This window comes from Protopterus annectens, chromosome 3.part1 (genome assembly GCF_019279795.1).
Source record: "Protopterus annectens isolate FY-2018-M chromosome 3.part1, PAN1.0, whole genome shotgun sequence".
Classification (NCBI taxonomy): domain Eukaryota; kingdom Metazoa; phylum Chordata; order Ceratodontiformes; family Protopteridae; genus Protopterus; species Protopterus annectens.
Window position 1 is genome coordinate 691,337,850 of NC_056732.1, and position 19,924 is coordinate 691,357,773.

At 38.8% G+C, this 19,924-nt stretch overlaps 1 protein-coding gene across 1 annotated transcript in view; it reads right to left on the minus strand.

Annotated features, from left to right (window-relative positions):
• Nucleotides 1-19,924, minus strand: part of KCNQ3 (potassium voltage-gated channel subfamily Q member 3) — a 1,103,931-nt gene that overhangs the window by 842,716 nt on the left and 241,291 nt on the right. The window contains exon 5 of the mRNA XM_044066246.1: nucleotides 8,960-9,106. Within this exon, the coding sequence (XP_043922181.1) occupies nucleotides 8,960-9,106 (147 nt within the window). The remainder of the gene's footprint in view (nucleotides 1-8,959; nucleotides 9,107-19,924) is intronic.

The following is a 19,924-nucleotide window of genomic DNA, read 5'->3' on the forward strand; positions in this document are numbered from 1 at the left end:
GGTAAATAACTGACTGCAAACTAAGTTTACAAAACATTTTACAATATTTGGAAGAATGGAAATGGGCCTGAAATCACTGGAGCAGGAGATTTGGGAATTTCTGAGTGTGGATTATCTATGGTTTGTTTCACATGGGAGCACAGTGTTGTTGGAGAGGCAAAAAATTATAGATGTGGCATAAGAGATAGCCTAGATAATCCGGTGACAGTTAAATAAACAGGGTTCCCAAACTTTGGGAATCCCTTAGTACTAATCTTACAAACCTCTCCCCATACCCATTATTCCAAGTGAATTTGTAAATGCTGTCCCTCTGGACACATCATCTAATGCCCCATTCTCCCCTTCACAAGTTAGGCACCTTTGTCTTCCTCATGTTATTTCCCTACACTAATATGTGACATCTCTTTCATATTGTATACATTGTACATAGTTAATTTATGTGTGCTTTTACCTTACTTTTTGCTATCTTTTGCTATCTTTTATAGTTTCATAGGTGTATGCTAGTTTCTGTGGCACACACATTTTTGTTGACAATGTTTTTTTGTTGTGGGGAGGGAGTATTGATAGGCTGGAATTATTTGTAAACTATTTACATAGTACAACTGATTTTTTAAGGTTCACCTATCAATATTCAGACAAAGAAATTGATTTCCTTGATGTTAAAGTACGTAAAATCTCATCAAAAGAAATAGTTACTGGTTTATATAGGAAACCTACACATAAGAACAGTATACTAGATAAGAGCAGTATGCACCCTACTTATGTTTATAGGGACGTAATTAAAGGGCAATTTATGAGGATGAGCAGACTTCACAACAGAGATGAGGGCTTACAAGAAGCAGTCACCTTACTAGAAGGTGATTTTAAGAAGAGAGGCTATAATAAAAAGGAAATAGATGACAGCACTGAAGAAATGTATGAAGGACGTAAAAATAGAGGGAACCCCTATTTTTCAAGTGATGTTCAAAATGCATTGTTAAATGAGAACAACATGAGTAAGGTTAGGTTTCCTATAACTTACTCGAGTGATATCAGAAGATTCTGTGGGATCTTTGAAAATAATTGGGGTATCCAGACTACTATAAATGAACTGCAGGGGGTGATAGACAATAAACCCAGTTTCTCCTTCAAGAATAAAAAATCATTAAAGAGGCAGTTATGCTATAAAGCAAGTTCCAATAGAAATAATAGAATAGTCTCTCAAAGAACTGGGACTTTTCCATGTAGAAAGTGTACGGCATGTAACTATGTATATAGTAAATCTACTTTCCAACACCAGATCCTCAGATTTGAAATAAATATAGACTTTTATGCTGACTGTAGAACTAGACATCTGGTATATTTTAGTTTCTGTATAGTCTGTCATGCCTTTTATATTGGTAAAACCGATAGGCTATTTAAAGAACGTATACAGGAACATCTGAGGGACATTAACAACAAGAAAGAAACTAGTGCCTTGGCCAAATATGTGCAGTCTGCAGGTCCATCACACATTTTTAATTTAATGGCCCTAGAGGTTGTGCAACTGAACATTAGAGGTGGGGACATAAGCAACACTGTGGAAGAAGTGGAACAGAAATGGATTATGTTATTGAAGGCAGATAGCTATCCAGGGTTAAATAGTGCAGTGTCACTTAAACCTTTTTTAAAAGCAAGACCCCTTAAGCATTGACACAAACATATTTTTATTAGTGCATTAGGAATTAAGCTATGTTGTTGTTGTTATATAGGACTGTTTTAACATGTTGTTTTAATTATTTCTTCTGTATATATCTATTTTATGATGTCATCAATGAGAAGTTATATGATTGGACATAATATGGTTTAAATATAGAGAGGTTATCTGTGTTAGTTAGAGTCTGAGGAAGCGAGTTGTTATTTATCACGAAAGAGCTTACTTCATTAAACTTTTACCATTTTGATATCAGCCGTCGTGAGTGAGCTCTATTCTTTTTATGCTTTAAATTTTAAAATTTGTTTGCTTTTATAGTGGAAAAGTAGAAAGGGGAGGCAAACAGAGTTAAATCTATGGAAGAAAGGAAAGTGTCAACTAGGACAGAAGAGGTGCTGGGCAAATAGGACAATTCAGTTTGAAAGTCTTTTGATGAAAGAGTGCCTCTGGAACACTTAATGTCAACTTCCTTTACTTGTTCATTGCTTGAGGGTTGCCCAGCTAAGTGGTTTATTTAAATGTGATTGGCTGCTCTTCCAGGGAGGTTTACAGTGAACAAAGTTGTGGTTATAGCACAGTGGCTTCTAAACAATAAAAGCACTCCCAGTATTCCTGGGTTTAGTGTCTATCATGTCTTCAAACCCATTCTGGGGGTGTATCAGTATTTGTCAGTGATATCATCACCTCATGACAGATTCCACAGGTCACCAAATCTGAACTTCTAGCTATCCAAATCATCCTAAACAGGATTAGTTGCCACTTCATAGCTAGCTATAGAACACCCTTCTATGCACAATAGCTATCTGAACTACTTAGCTGAAATCCCATTAAACTCAGCACTTTCCTATCCATCAGCAAACTGGCTGCCTACAACACACTTCCAGTGGTCAGCATGCTTGATACTACTATGACAGTATAAATGCTAATTTCCTTGTACAATTAGTCAACTATCCCACTAGGAGACCCAATACACTTGAGCTTATCCTTACAAAGATGGCCACTTCTTGCACACATACATTTATATTTATCTTCCCTCACTAAGTCAGAGCATAAATCAATAATCTTTTCCTTTAAAACTGGTGATATTTCCCCTGCAAATACTTCTATAATTAGGGACTTCTGAAAAGTAAACCTTCTTCAGTTATTTGGTGAAGTAAACAATTTTGGCTGTAATCCTCTTCTGATGGATCCCAATGCATATGCCGCTGTCATTTACACCCACTTAGATAGTTGTTATTTATAAGGCAGTCCCTATCTGTACCGAATATAATGCGAAATTAAAAAAACAACCCACCACGGTGGAATTCCCATGTGAATAAATTATATAAACAAGAGTAAGAAATTGGGCTGGGAGGGTGGCCCAATGGTTAAGGTGTTTGCCTTACAAACACAAGGTGCAGGGTTTGAGTCTCACAAGGGATAATTGGCTAAGCTTAAAATCGCTCGCAAGGGCAGTTAGCTTAGTACTAATCTATGAACCTATGTAAAAGTTACTTAAGCTACAATATCTATTTGCATTAAGGTTTCATGAAATTATTAATAAAGTACTATCATCTGCTCGTCCCACAAGGCTAATACTTAAACACATATCTGTAACCAGGGTGAGCTGTTTAAGGTTAGAAGTATAACTTTTTATCCACAATTCAGTGATGCCTAGAATTCTGGATGGCAAGTATCAAAGACGATGTCTAGTTATTTCCTGCTTGTTTTTCATGCTCTGTGCATTTAGTAGGGTCAGCTTCAGAGATTGAAGAACTTTCATACTTGTATGATACAAACCTTGTTTTTGGTGGAGAGTACTAGAAGGTAAGAGGGCTGAACTGTGATTGCATTCTAAGTTTCTTAAAGTATTTGTGTTAATTTTATTAAGAATTTTGTAAGTTTAAAATAGAAAGGATGTTTGATTCCTTTTTCCTCCAACTTTCTTCAGCCTATAGCAGATTGGGAAACACAGTGATAAAAGTTGGTAAGGCATGCTTATGTTGATTTCCATGTAAGAAAGCAAGGAGGCTTTATTAGGGTGGGAAAGGGGGGCATAGAGGAAGTATGCATGTAGGAGAATCTGAATGAAGGGCAAACGTTTCCAAACATTATCTGTCTGATGATAATTAAAAATAGATACTATTACACAATTAAATAAAATATCTGTTGCTTTAAATGCCCAGCATGTTAAAAAAGTAGAGGAGAGGGAGAAATACGGTAATATATTTTTGCAGTTTAGGCATTTATTTTAACGGTAGGAGGTACAAAAAGTTGGAGTCTGTTATTTAGCAGGAAAGTGGATGAAAACAAGTATTAACAGTGGAAGGTTCAAGCAGTTGGGATCTACTAGTTGGCAGGGTAGTGGAAGAGGTACAGACCAATAAAATAATTGATATGGGGGTGAATAGGAAAATGGTAGGATATTGGAGCATAGTGAAACTGAATGTAATGAGGTGAAGTACAGTGGGCAATTCCCCAGTCGGTGTTCCAAGAAAATAAATAACCAGACCAGGTCAGTAACTCAACACTCAGCTAGGAAATTAAAGGCAGACAGGAGGCTGATGAATTACAAAATGATAGTACTACTGCCTAAACAACTAGAATACACTGTAGTGCAGAGTGTGAGAAATAGCTAATGGCAAAAAAGAAAGGAAAATAAAAAAGTTAATTATGTTTAATATTGTTTCCATTTATATTAAGGTTATCTTAAAAATTAGCAGATTAACATTTTAGAAGCTGTTAAAAGATTACAATTTTGATTTCTTCATGGTAGCATGTAAACTGTCAAACTGTTTTTAAAGTTTGTTTACAAGTTGTCATTAAATGACTTGCCACTGCAATCACCTACAGAAGTGGAGGGGGAATGCCAAATGTGTTTGCTATTCAGAGTACCAAAGCTCTGCCTACTGCTACCTATAATCACTTCTGAAGTTACTGTTTCTGAGCAAAAAAGGCAACTAAGGAACAGGAAACCTGCATTTCTGAAACACTGAGCTCAATTTTGTTAAAGTGCTTATCTTTCAGAAAAAAAGATAAGGTTCAGCATCCAAACTTCTCACAGCTTGTCTATGTCATTGCTATGATGAAATCTGAAGAACTTGCTACAGTAATTTAGATTTAAGTCTTAAGATGAGGTCTCAAGAACTGATCCAAGGGGGGATCCACCTTGAATCGAGGGAACTACCGCCCCATCAGTCTGACGAGCCTGATCTGCAAGGCCATGAAATGTATTATCATGGAACTTATAAACAAAGACATTGGCAACCTTCAAACACTCGACCCCACCCAGTTTGGGTTCGTGAAGGGCCGATCTTGTCTCCTGAACTTGACTGACTTCTTCAAATCAGTCTCCAGAGCTGTGGACAAAGGTAAGGCAGTCCACATAGTTTATCTGGACCTCGCCAAGGCCTTTGACACCATCCGCCACTCTTGAATCAAAGATAAACTTACTAAGCTGGGCTTTAATCCCTACATCACTCGATGGGTTACCAACTTGTCTTACTGACAGAACCCACACTGTAAAAGTAGCTGACTCCAAATCCAGTTTCAGACAAGTGACAACTGGAGTACCTCAGGGTTCAGTCCTGGGACCGCTCTTGTTTGGCATCTACTTCTCTGAAGTACAGGCCAACACTAAGGGACTCTGGCTAACAAAGTTCGCAAATGACTGCAAACTGGGAGCCATTATTGAATCCCCAAATTATGTGAATATTCTACAAAAGGGCCTTACAGAAACAGATGCTTGGTGCCAGAGCAATGGGCTAAAGCTCAATGCCAAGAAATATATAGTTATCCCCTTTGGGAAAAAACATGTACCCGTCAATTAACACATAGGTGGCAGTACACTAAACCCCAAAAGTGTGATAAGAGACTTAGGGACACAGGTGGACAGTGATCTCACCTTCGATAACCACATCACCACAACAGTCAGGAAATCTTACTATGTAGCACACCTCATCACTAAGGGCGTTTCATCCAGAAAAAAGGTGGTCATTGTCCCACTGTACTCATCCCTCATTAGACCCATTATAGAATACAATGCCCCGTTTGGTATGTACCTCTCAAGACATCTGCAATAACTGGAAAGGCCGCAAAAATACCTCACTAAAAGAATCACAGGCCTAAAGCAGATGCCCTATGCTGACCATCTGAAAAAACTCCAGCTATACTCTCTCGCATATCATCTACTCAGAGGCAGTCTCTGCTTAACATACAAGGCCATGTCAAACCCAGAACTGTTGGACATGCTCCAGGGATCTAAACCTTGTCATCACAATGAACAAAACATGCTGGAGGGATAGGTTCCTGACTCAGAGACTCCCCAGACTCTGGAATAGACTGCACATACATGTTAAGCAGAGCGCCTCTTTGGCCCTCTTCAAAAGAAACCTTAATGATTGGATGGGAGATAGGAAATTCACCCCGGGGATCACAACAGTCGCCCTGCTAGACAAGGGTCCAGGGAAGTAAACAGTGTGGGAAGAAATAGACAGGGAATTGTTATGGCTAGGCTTGTATAGGCCCTAGGGCCGATAGCCTAGTAACAACCTATGAACCTATGAACCTGTGGCTACAACAATTTGATTATGTTTAAGAACTGAATATAATAATTTAGATTAGGACTTACCAACTTTCAAGAGAGCAAGTGAATAGTGTTTCCTTTTCTACTGTTCAGTTAAAAAAACGGAGCTATGAGGAGTCCCATAACAAGGAAAGTGATGAAGAACATGAGTTGGTGGTGTGGAAGATAGAAAATTGTATTCCAATATTGACAGGTTGAACTAATATCCGCAGTGGTGGTGCTGCGGTAGCGTTGTCGCCTCACAGTAAGACGCTGTCCGGTTCGACTCCCAGTTAGAGTGTCTTCTGCATGGAGACATGCTTGAATGGGCATTCCTTCGTTGAAGGTTGTGCGTCAGGGCTGGCAACTCGGTACGTAAAAATCAACTGCCAATCATTAGCGGACCAGAGTTCCGCTGTGGCGACCCCTAACCAGGAAAAGCCGAAAGAGACAACAACATTGACAGGTTGAACTAATGGTGATAAATGAAACTGTGAGAGCAAACCAAGGATTCTTGACAGATTAGAATGTTTGTGCACAATTTTGGTATATGTGTATGTGTTGTAAATAACATCAGTGAAGCAGCATATTTTGAACACTTTTGTTAGATGTCTTGCAAAACTGTCACAGCCAATGACTGATCTGTATTCCTTCTGAACTGGTGAAAAACGGAACTGAAGCAATAATCTTGGGAATCCACTGAACAAATTTGTACACTGGAAGTTTGAAATGTAATTGCCCTCTAACATACAAATTTTGCCAATATTTTTTCCAAGTACATTTTAATAGAGGTCAGAGATGCATCTCTAAATAAGTATCTGCTTCATTGATGATAACTTATTTTTTTTAAAACATCCACAGACTTTCAGAAAGAAAAGGCTTTAGAGTTCCACTGGATCTTGTGAAACAGAAACACAGAAATGAGGAGGAAAATCTGTAGTAAACTAATTCATTAGCCCAGTTTTATTTATGTTCTGATGCTTTGTTAAATGGGTAAGTGAACTGATCCAAAACCCCTTTTCAGTCATGACCAGGGTCACTAGAGAAAGGTCAATTACCAAGTATAGATTGCATGCCAAAAATATTGCATAACGTGCTGTACAAATAGCAACACTTTCATCACTGGTGCATTATTACAGCGTAATATAAACTGCAAAAGAAAATTTCCAGAATATTAAGCACATTTACACTCCAGTAAAGGACAGCAGAAAATAGCTTATTACTATTACTTCTATAATTAATAATATTATTAAAATGTATTACTATAGAGCTTACTAAGAAGATATTCATGACTTGCTTAGATGCTAAGGTACAGGAAGACAATGTGCCCAGGCATTAGGTAAGTTAGTCACTAAAGCAATTTGTCACATAAACTGTAACAGAATCAAAATTAGAAATGTGGATAGCATTCTGAAAGAGCTCAGTAAAAATCATCCCACCACAATTCTCACCTACTGTTCGCCAGATTAATTAGTAAACATCTTAACTAAAAATGAATATAACTTTTACTAAACACAAACTAAAACAGAGAAAATAGCAGGCAAGTAAAAGGGAAGAAATGGAAAGTACAGAGGCTGCAGAGATTATTTGCTTTTCACTATGTCACCTGACCTGAGGGAAAGGTATTATTACTGAAAAATGTTTTGGCATAATCTGAGGTAGCTGGATCTGAGGCAATTCAATCTCTGTTACCTCTGGGAACAGACCTTTTATAGTAAGATCTTCATCACATGCTGTTTCTGAGTAATAACTTCTTTACATCCAACCTGCATGAACCTTACTGGGTCCGCCTCTTTCCCAACGACAACAGGATTAACAAAGACAGTGTACTAACTGTTATGCAGACATTTAAAGTAATAACATATTCTGTCTGTAAACCTTCAGTCATATGGCTCTAAAACCAGCTTATTGAGTCATACGAGTTTCTCATTGTTCCTAACAATACATATGCCTCTTTTCATTTGTATAATGTGCTTGCTACTGAAATATCTAACTGATGCAAAAGCTATACATTTTACAATGTAAATGTGATTCTTTCGTCTGAGGTCTGTACAGCCATAATATTGAAATAATGACAATCTTTTGTTGGGTTCCCCTTACTTCATCCTAAGTCATCTTATCCCAGCTCCCCACATCCATTGGCAGGTCTACTAGCCTTCCCCAAACCCTGAGACATTCTCTGTATGGGCTGGTGCTATCAAAGAGCTTAAGGATGTCCTGGTGCAGTTCATTTATGCCCTACCCATTTCCCCCCTCCGTTGTGGTCTCTGTTGTTTTCATCAAGTAGGCAGGTGTGCAAATGGGATGTGTTGATGTATCACCCTCCATCCTTGACAGCTCAGTCAATGTCCCGAGCTTCATCCCTCTTAGGATTAAGCTCCCTTCTTCACAAGTCCCTGACCTCCACTGGGGATTGTGTAGTGAACATCCTCAAGATTGCCCTCTACCCAGGATGGTAACACCCATCTCTTCCCTGGCACTCTATCAGTTTCCTGAAGCACTAATCAAACTTAGGTTGGCTGGAATGTAGTCAGAGATTTACCCCTTTATGCCACTGGAGCACCCTAATCATGATAATAAAACTGCATAAAGTTAAGACGTTAACCACTGACCAATTATGTGCTTCCTTCATGATTATTAGCAAGTATACATGCCAGAAAATGGATAGCTATAAACTATGGTTAAATGGTTTGTTGGTAGAAAGCCAATTTCTGTAGGTATTAATTTATTTTCAGGAAACTTACCAATCCCCACCACAGTGCATCAGCGTAAGTATCAAAATCCTGAGGATCATTTGGATCCATTCCTGTATCATCCTTTTCAACTAGATATACCAGGAATGAGGCCAGGATAAGGGACAGAAAGCCAATATACCAAGCAGTGATGAGTTCCTACACAAAGAAGAAAAAAGTATGTTAAACAAATTTAACTTAAGTTATATAATTTTATGTTTTCTGGATGATACAAATTCGTTTTGTATTATTAAAGAAGAGAAAAAATACATTAAAAACACAAATCTGGTTTACCAGACAAAAGATCTATTCATCAATGCCCATTCACTGCAGTCTGACTGACTGAATGTGTCAATCATTATTTTTTTCCACTGTGGAAGGACACCACATATTACATGCCATGGAAGACTGTAAAGACCCCATTGTCTAACACAATTCATTCTGAGATTATCAAACCTTAATGAAATTCTATGTCTCATCAGTGCAATACTTGTTTAGTCTATTGTTCTTCACTAAATGAGTTTTTCTCAGTAAAGCTACAGCAAAGCAGCTGGGCACTGAAAAACTAGGATGACTATACAGTTTAGCCCGTAAAAGATTTGTTTCAGTGTAATTTTATTAACATGGATATGGAGGTCAGGAGGAATCAAAACTAGAATGGAAGTAGTTTCCTGTATGCATTTGAATAGATTACATGCTTTTTTTTTCTATTTTTAGAAAAAGCAACATACATTTTTGTTTGTTTTTGGTTTTATCTCAGCGGTATAAGTGGGATGCAGTTTTTTTTTTTTTGTGGGGGGGGGGGGTTGTCACTTGATCTGCATAATCAGTTATGAGACTAGAAAATCTTATAATCCATTTTTATTGCCATGAGCTTTAGAAGCAAGGTAGACAGCTTCTCAAAGACAATGGTATACAGTGAAATACTGATAAAGCATCTTATGTCACATAGCTGCTGTACTAAAAGCTAATTTAATAATACAAGGAGAGAAGGATGGAGAAGAATCTCTTAAGCTATCTGTTGCAGGGACAACACTCTGAAGTGTGGAAGGTTGGCTATCTGACAGTCTATATCCAAGTGGCATTTGATAAACTCTATCTGCTGCATCCATCTTAGCTGACTCTTTACAAGATTAACTGTGATCAACAACTGCTGAGCAAGGTGGTGCAAGAAGTCCCTGTGTTGGACCAATAGATCCTTGATTGGTACAGTTTGGAGTCAATTGTCTAAATATGGGAACCTCAGGAACACCTGCAATCTGAGATACACTGCTACCACTGCCATGCATTTGGTGAACACCCAGGGGGTTGTGGAAACCAAACAGCAGTGCCTGGAAACAGTGAAATCTCCCTGACTGCCTCACTATGTTGATATGACAGTAGATATCTTGGAGATATATTGAGCACATCCAGTCATCCTTCCTCAAAAGAGGTATAATAAACTCAACCATGACATTCAGAATTTTCTCTGTTTCATAAACTGATTTAGGTGGCTTAGGTCCAAGATCAGCCTGTTTTCTTTGGAACTAAAACAAGCTGTAATAGACTTTGGATCCTAACTGGTCTGGGAGAACCTGCTGAATGACTCTTTTTCCCTAGCAGTATTTCTACTTCTGCTGTTATGGACTCCATTTGACTGGTGGCACATCTGGAATACTTCTCTTTGCGTGTAGTAGAAACAAAGGGAATAACATAGCCTCTGGTGATTATCCTCTGCACCCATGAATATTGTGCGATGGCCTGCCACACTTGAGGGTGCAGGGATAAATGCCCACCAACTGTCTAAAGACTGTGGCAGTCAGGTAACCCTTCAGGAACACTGCAAGGGTTTCTCAGTGAAAGGATCAGGAAACCCCTAATTCTGTGGTTCACCTCTACCTCTAGGGTGACATCCATTAAACTTATTCCCCCTTCTACCCTGGGGGGTGTCTGTCCACATGAGCATCCTGACTGAATCCCTGTTATTTTATGAACCACAACCCCCCCTTTCTGGTTTCTATAAAAGGCCATTTGAGGGGTAGAAAAACAGATTGCTTCTGCAGACAGGATTTTTGCCTTTCTGCTCACTCCTGGTAAGCATTTTCTTCAACTTAGGTCCAAATAACATTGAACCATCAAAAGGAGTATTAATGTAGGATGTCTTGAAGCCTTCTGCAAAGTTGCACAAGTGCATCCAGGCAGGGTTTATATTACAAGATTGAAGCTTTAGTTAATCAAATAACTAAAACTCAATCTTGTAATACTGAAACCGTAAAATGTCGAACGGCCGATTCAACCCAGAGAAGTGCTTCCCTTGGCCATTTTGTGGATTATGCCCCTTTCTCCAATTTGCAGTGATCTTGGAGTTGGTATATTTAGTTAGGGGGAGTGTGAGGGACAGCCCCCCACATGATTTCGGGTCTAAATTTTTATTTTTTTTTTGAAGCGGCCAAGGGAAGTGTTTCCCTGGATTGAAACGGCCGTTCGACATTTTCCGGTTTCGATATTACAAGATTGGGTTTAAGTTATTCGATTAACTAAAGCTTCAATCTTGTAATATAAACCCTGCCTGGATGCACTTGTGTAACTTTGCAGAAGGCTTCAAGACATCCTACATTAATACTCCTTTTGATGGTCCACTGATTTCTTGATGTATTCTGATAAGTTACCTGACAGGTACTTTGCCATCTCCTTCTTTCAGTCCCTCTAAATGCAGTTCACATGGGCAAGGTAATTCAGCACTCTAAGTGCAAAAGATACTAAAGCCATTTCCAGAATATGTCCAAAGCTCTCGACCCCTGTTAGGAAGATGGACAAACATGCTTTCCTCATAGAGTTCCTTCCTTGTGACTGCTGCAACAACCATGGCATCCACTAGGGGACCCCTACTCCTATGCATCCTAGTCCTAGAGGCAACCAAAATCTTGGTCGGCTTGTAGAGTATTGACTTCACCACTTCAGGTTCCTTCCACATCCACTATGCAACTAGATCTATAAGGCTTTCAGAGGGTAGTACCACCAAAGAGGTAAATGAGCTATCCCCACATGTATTGAGGAATACAGATTCCTCAGGACAGGTCATGTTGGAGGACCAATCTCCTCACTGTTTCATCAATTCAACAATGTGACATCTTTTAGAGGAGTTGTGGGGACCCTTCACCTTCATTAAAGTCTGAGCCTGCAGTGACTAATTCTGGAGAGGAATCTCTGGGTCTCCCTTTACAAGTCAGTTACTTAGGAACCTGCCCCATTTGGGCTTCTAGGGAAGGTTCAGAATCAGACTGGAAATATGTGTGGTGCACACCCCTAAGACTGAAGAAGGCCAACTGTCCCAGTGACCAGAATATATGAAGGTTGAGTCGGAGTCAAGCATGGCAGATAAACCTCTTCTCTCTGTCTAGAGAGAACCCTTTCAAATGCCCTGAATGCCAAAGATGCAACCAGAGTCAAAGAAGTCCTCCTCCTATCCAAAAAAGAAATAGGAAGGACATTTTCAATGTAGTTAATGATTCTGAAACACAGCCCCATATAAATACTCTTTGCCTATGCTTCTGAAAAAGGTAAGTAAGCTTATGAGATGATAAAAATGTCTTAATAATATTTCTGTCCATTAGTATGACACTCTTGCAGTATGAACTAGTAGTCAGTAGTGTACTGGAAGTCTCCTTCCATGTATTTATTATCTAATGAACCCTATGGAGACCAACAGTGTCCAGCTCACTCAAACAGTAGTCCCTGAATTTGCTTTCCTTGCAACCACAATCAGCCACAGTCATGGCTCTAGTGACTTCATTACATCCAGTGTCAGAGTTGTAGGCATGGGCAAATTAGTGAGGGGAAACAAGGGGTAAGCAAATCATGATTTAAAGCTGCAACTCAGAATTTCATGGCACCCTGCTATTTTAGGGTGAAAAAAATCAAGATTTTCTGGTGAATACAGGACAGTTGATTGGTATGGTCAGGCTGGAATTCAGACATGGTATGGGCAATGTGCAGAGCAAAATAGCATTGGTAAGAGATATGCACAAGATGTGGATAATCCAAAGTCAGCATTGCATGAAAGTATAATGCATGAAACTACATGATATGCAGTACACACAGATGAGTTTATAACATGTAAATGACAAACTCTATACAAATGAGCAAGAGAAATTCTGCAAATTCAAGAAGCTAACATGATAGAGTTATTCACAAATATGTAAAAAAGCAATGCTGCACACCAGTGCTGACCTAGTCTGAATACATGATTTATAGAGTGCAGAACAAAGTCATATTATGCATAGCAGCAGCAGCTGTATGGCATGTGCTGACAGGGTCGCTGCTAGTGCCAGTGTCCGCAATGCATTTGGGCCACCATTGCCAGTGGATATGGTACAGGGACTCACTTACTAGCATATGACAGAGACGCAGAAAACTGATCTCCTTTCTGATAAAGGAGAAGCAATACTGGATCTAGATGAACTTTGTCACCCATGAACGGAATAGAGAGGTATACATGCTATGCCCATTCCTACGGACACAAAGGCATGTGTACCATTGAATAGCCTAACCCTAGGGACCTCTCAGTGTCTTATGGGTGATATATTATACATGTCACAGGCCTCTGCCTTGACAATGCTTAATCCATTCTTATACATCATGTTATAATGTGTGGCAGAGATTATCTTTATTTATTTATTTATTTATTTGGCATTTGTTAACCAGGTTGGTCCACCTGAGCAATAAGCCCATTTTCAGTGGAGATCCAAGGAAAAAAGCTCCAGGAAACTACATACAGACATTTGTAGAACATACCAAAAAGAAAAAAAATGTATTTTAAGTTAAACAATAAAATAAAAAAATAAGAAATAAAAGCAATATAAGTACAACAGATTAGGCAAAATACAGTTACAGTAGACAAATAGAGTGAGATAAATTTAACACAGTCAGGCAATTTCAAGGTATATATTATAGGTATTTACAAAAGTATAATATAATGGCAGAATTGGAGGTAAATTAACTGAAAAAAAAAGATTAATTATTTACATATTTACATTGTTTTTAGTTGCGGTGGATACATAATAGTCACAGCTATCTGAGTAAGGCTTCGTAAGATTATGAGAAAGGCAGGGTCAAGTAAAAAGCTGCAGAGCTATCTAGCTCATAAGGAGACCAGAAAAGAGAACCAACATCATGTGGACATTCTATAAGATTGCACTCCTCCCTGATGGCACCACAAATTGCACCCACATTGCTATCAAGGATCCTCTGGCCCAGAAAGGCAAAGATACATAAATAGGAAGAGCTACCACTCCCTGAACGTCCAGGAGATCTGTGATGTCCAAGATATCATTCATAATGTGTCGAAGTACCACCCAAGCAGTTAGCGTGACTCACATATGGAGCAAACTTCCAAACTATGCAAATCATTCTCTTGAGAAAAATTCATCGAGGGTCATCTGGATGGTAGGTAAACCCACACACAAACTCACACAGTTGTTAGGTAAACCCTTTGCATGCAGGCAGCATACCACATATAACATTGCATCTGTGCTGTAATTTATGTTGGATATGTCCTAGAACTGTTGATAACTCCCATTCCCAACCCAGAGACAATAGCAGAAGTGCTTACAACACTTCCCATGCCAAAACAAGGAATATTGTGGAAAGAGATTTTGGTCTATTAAATGGTAGATTCTGCTGTCTAGACACAACTGACGAGGTCCTCAATGTAGCCCGAAGATCTGTAGCAAAATATTTGCAGTGTATACCATGCTGTACAATATAGTCTTATTTAAAAAGGAAGATTAGGTCAGCAACACTATTCCAAGGCAGCCCATAACTGACACAGCAACAGTCGCAGGGCAAGGAAATCTGCTTTATGGATAGCATTATCTGATTAAAAGGAAGCATGAATTATTAACTTGTTATATCCCTTGAGCATTTCATGAAATAACTAGCATTTATTTGTCATTGATGGGCTCCTACAATAATTTAATGCAATATCATCCCAAAAGCCACTGTGTTAGCAGTATAACAGTGCAGCCACTAGCCATGTAAAATTACTACCTAAGTGATCACCTTCTCACATATGTAATTAAGCACAAAGCCATTAATTCCCAACAACCCTTACTCAGAAAGGTTAGAAACAATATAAACTTTGACCCTACCAAATTCCAACAAGAACTAAACTCATGTAATTGGTCTATTCTAAAACACCTCCCCTTAGAGGAAGCAGTAGCACACGTTAACAACAAATTCCTTGAGATCCTTGATATGCATGCACCTGTTCGTTCAAAGAGAACAAAGGCAAAAACTGCGCCATGACTTTCTAAAGAGTCTAAACTCAAAATTACACTTAGAAACAAAGCATGGCCTTTATGGCATTCTTCTAAAGACCCCCAAGATCACATTAAATACAGGCAATCCAGGAACGAAACTAAAAAATCCATTTTACAAGACAAAAAACAATACTACTGTAATTTACAAACAGTAAATCAAAATAACCCTCAGAAGTTTTGAGCAGGTTCAAATAATCTACTACATCCTGGACAAACTTCAACCCCAATCCCTGCTGCTACTATTGATAAAACCCCTGAAGATGTTTGACAGTTTTAACTGATTCTTTACTGTGACAATTCAAGCCCTAGCTAGCCAACTACCTCCTAGCTCCCCTGGTCCTGAAAGTAGCACCCCTAGAAACCTACTCACATTCAGCTTCCAACCAGTCACCACTTCACTTATCCGTACCTTGATCAAAAAATTAAAACCCACTACATTTTCTGCTGATCAACTCCCTGCCGAGTACCTACAAAAATCAGCTTTTGCTATTGCTTACCCCGTCTCAATACTAATCAATCAAACCATAGTAGAAGCTAAAATTCCCACCATCTGGAAAATATCCTATGTAATCCCACTTCACAAAGGAGGCAGCTCTACTGAATTCTCCAATTACAGGCCAATAGCTATACTCTCTCCACTTGCAGATATTATGGAAAAATGTATTCATAGACAACATATGCACCACCTACTCCAGAATCACCTTATGACAGACACTCAGCATGGCTTCCGTCCTCATCGCAGCACTACTTCAGCCCTCCTAGCCTTTACCAACACCATAAACCATAATCGCAACAATAATTATATATCCTCAGCCCTCTTCTTGGATCTTTCCAAGGCATTCGATATGGTTGATCACCAACATTTAATCCACACCCTGCAAACATTCTGTCTAGATACTAGAGCCCTTCAGTGGTTTCAATCCTACCTGAATGGTTGACAGCAGGCTGTCCTCTGGCAGAACAAACTCTCTAACCTTCTACCTAACACCCTTGGAGTACCACAAGGCTCTATACTAGGGCCCTTGCTGTTCTCCATCTTCATTAACGACCTTTATACTGTCATCTCAAAAGTCAGCCGTATCCAATATGCTGATGACTCTACTCTGATTTGCTCGGCCACATCTCCAATAGAGTTATGGTCAGCTACCCAGACCTCCTTTAATACAATAGAAAACTGGCTTTCTGAACGTCGTCTGATCCTAAATTCCAAAAAAAACTAAAATGCTGTTATTTTCACCAACACATAGGTCTACCGCTTTCACCTTTACCATAAATTCAAATGATGGCACAATAATCTCCCCTGATCCCTCTACAAAACTATTAGGTGTCATCATAGATAATAATCTAAAATTTGACCTACATGTTAACCAAACTATCAAAACCATCAAAAAAAAACTAGGGTCACTTTACAGAATAAAAGCCTTCCTAACCCCTCCAGCTAAAATTGCTATAGCTCGCTCTCACCTTCTTTCAACTCTTCTGTATGCATCCCGTCTACTCTCAAATTTAAACAAGACTGTCCTTAACAAACTCTCAATTTGCTACAACCACATTGCCAGGTTTGCCACTCGGCTGCCATTTGCGACACATCACTGCATCAATCTAAACCAGCTTGGGTGGCTTGAACTACCCAGCCTAATCAAGTATAACCAACTGATTATGGCCTATAAAATCCTCTATAATCCGGACAATACTCCTGCACTTAAAAATATTATCACCCCCTATAACAATCCTAGACCGCTTCGATCCTCTAACAAACTACTAATTCAGACTAGCAAAATTAATAGCACAGCCGGTGACTCTCTCTTTGCAAACTCTGTAAGTAGATCCTGGAATTTTCTTCCAGCTGATATTACCTTACTTTCCACCTTAGGTCAATTTAAAACTAGACTCAAACAACATTTGTCACTTAGCTGGCTATGTTACTGTATCAAGCCTGGCTAACTCTCTCTAGAATGTGTAAAAATCTGTTAACCATTTTACTGTGTAATTTAATTTAATCCTGATTTACGCTCGGGATTAACTCTAATCTGTGGAACTTGTTTAACTTGTTTACTTATGTAAACTCTGTAAATAGTCTGTTTGCAATATGTAATGCTGGTATTATGTAATGCTGTATCTGCTTACCCTTGTAGCTTTTCTCTCCGGGCCTCCGCTGAAAATGGACATGCATCCAGTCGGACTATCCCAGTCAACAAATGTAAAATAAATAAAAAAATAAAATTACTTTTAAATCAAAAGGGTACATTACAACATACACATTTTTATTAATGCCTCGTTGAAGCTGCATCATTTAAATGAAAATCTACCCACAAAGGCAAAAGTATCTCTCTCTGTCTTGCGCGCGCGCACACACACACACACACACACACACACACACACACACACACACACACACACACACACACACACCCACACACACACACAGAAATCACACATGCTAGATTTTCAACCAAATATTTTACAGCATGCCCTCTGATCCTGACCTGACACAAAGTCACGAACAATCCAAAAATGTTAACATCCAAAATCTGTAGACCAAGTTGCTACTATAAAGAAAAAAGTAGACAGAGGAGAAGGCACACTGAATGAAGTTAATTATTGGGAAGAAAAAAACTGCTGCTGTGTGCCTGGGTTGCTTGTTTCCCTACTGCCAGTAGTAGCTCATGCAGGGCCATGTGCAGAATCAAGGATTCAGAACTGGCAACATGTAAATAAAAATGCAGGAGTAGCATTTTGATTTGTATTTTAACTTATGATGTCCCAGCCAAATCAGGAAGACCTTGGTGCAAAGGATCCCTGGCAATATTATTCATAATTCAGAACTCCTACATAGCAAACTTACTCTAGCTTCAATCTCTTTTACTGTTAAGTTAATTTACAGTAAAAGAGGTTGAAAAACAAATGCTCAAAATTAACTCCCATGAATCACTCTCAATGGATAAACTCCCACCGTCAGTCCTTTAACAAGTTGCTAACTAAATTGCCTACCCTTAACCATACTTACTGATAGAAAACAGGAAAGACATGTTCCTTCTGTATGGTAAGAAGCTAAGATTATCCCTCTATCACAGATGAAGATAAAAAGTTGAGAACTCTCTCAAAGAACCAGTTAGTACACCTCGCATTCCTGTGTAATCTCTATACATAACCTTCTACCCAAAATGCTATAAGGAGTAGTTTACACTCAGTTACTGAAGTACTTGTATCCTGTGACAAACTTAACAATACCCAGCATTGCGTTTGCCTGGATATAACACTCAAACCACAATAGTTGACCTAACTAAATACATTGTTTCACCATGAGACATAGTCCACCTGACTGCGCATGCCACATATACACAAAAAAGCTCAGAGTGCTTTAACATATTTATTATTTATTTATTTTTATTTACATTTGTTAACCGGGTAGTGCCCGACTGGGCCAGTAGTCCATTTTCAGCGGAGACCCGGGAAGAAAAGCTCCATACAAATTACATTACAGCAAATACAAGCAAAAAACAATTATTATGAATGCAGTAGTTAATAAAGCACAATACAACAGTACAGTAGTTAATACATCACAGAACGGTAGTACAATAATGAAGGATGCTATACAAAACATATTTCTAGGAGCATAATAATACAAATTTAGTTGTGCACACAAGTTTGTCTGATATTCTAATCAGAACCTTACTAGCAAAGGTGAAGACAGCAGTAGTTTGAGGTGAAGGAGAGTACAGAGCTGAGAAGACAATAGGAAGGTGTTATCCTGGTGAAATACAGGAGCATTGCCAGTTGCTGGTGAGATATTCTTTGAGGCTTTTTTGTGAAAGAAGAGATGTTACTGTTTTTTTGGATGTGCTAAGGTAGAGGATTCCAGACTTTGGCTATTTTATTGGCATAGAAAGAGTCACCATGATAGTTGTGCGACTGGGTAACTTTTACCAGTAATATGTCAGAGGATCTAAGGGACCTGCAGTTAATGTAGGGTTGTACCAGGTTAGAGAGGGCAGGGCAGTTACTGGGGATAAATAAGACTGTGGGCAAGGGTAAGTTGGTTAGAGTTAACAGGTTGGGAAGTTTCAGCCAGTCGAGGTGTTGGAGAGAAGAACAATGATGCGTTTTGTGGGGGTGGTTGGCTGCAAACCTAGCTATTTTGTTGTAGCAGGATTCTAGGTTATTTAGGTCTGTCTTGTGTAGGTTGGTACATATAAAATGCTTCTTAACCAGTACATCAAGAACAGACCGCTTCTTTACCAGTATTTCAAGAACAGACCTTATCAATGCATTACTTGTGACTAAAGCATTTTGTAGAGCACCTGCCATCAGCAAGCTTAATAAAGCAATACTGCATAAAGTGGAGTTCATTTATAAAAATAACAAAATTTGCAAAACAGCCAGCAAATACCAAACATTGAAGTAATATTCTGAATAAGTTTGGCTGACTGTTCTTCAATAATAGACTCAACTCTATTCAACTTACATTTACTCACAATTAGTTTGTTTTATAATGGCCCTCTCTATCTATACACAACTTCCATGCCACAAAGATCATCCTCTAAAAATCCAGTAGCAATAGAAAAAACAATACACATTCAAAAATAGGAGACAGAGCATCTTCTTACTACCCTCCCTCAAGACTTTCTCAACAATACAAACTTGTCATCTTTTAAGAATTTATGCAAAGCTTACTGCG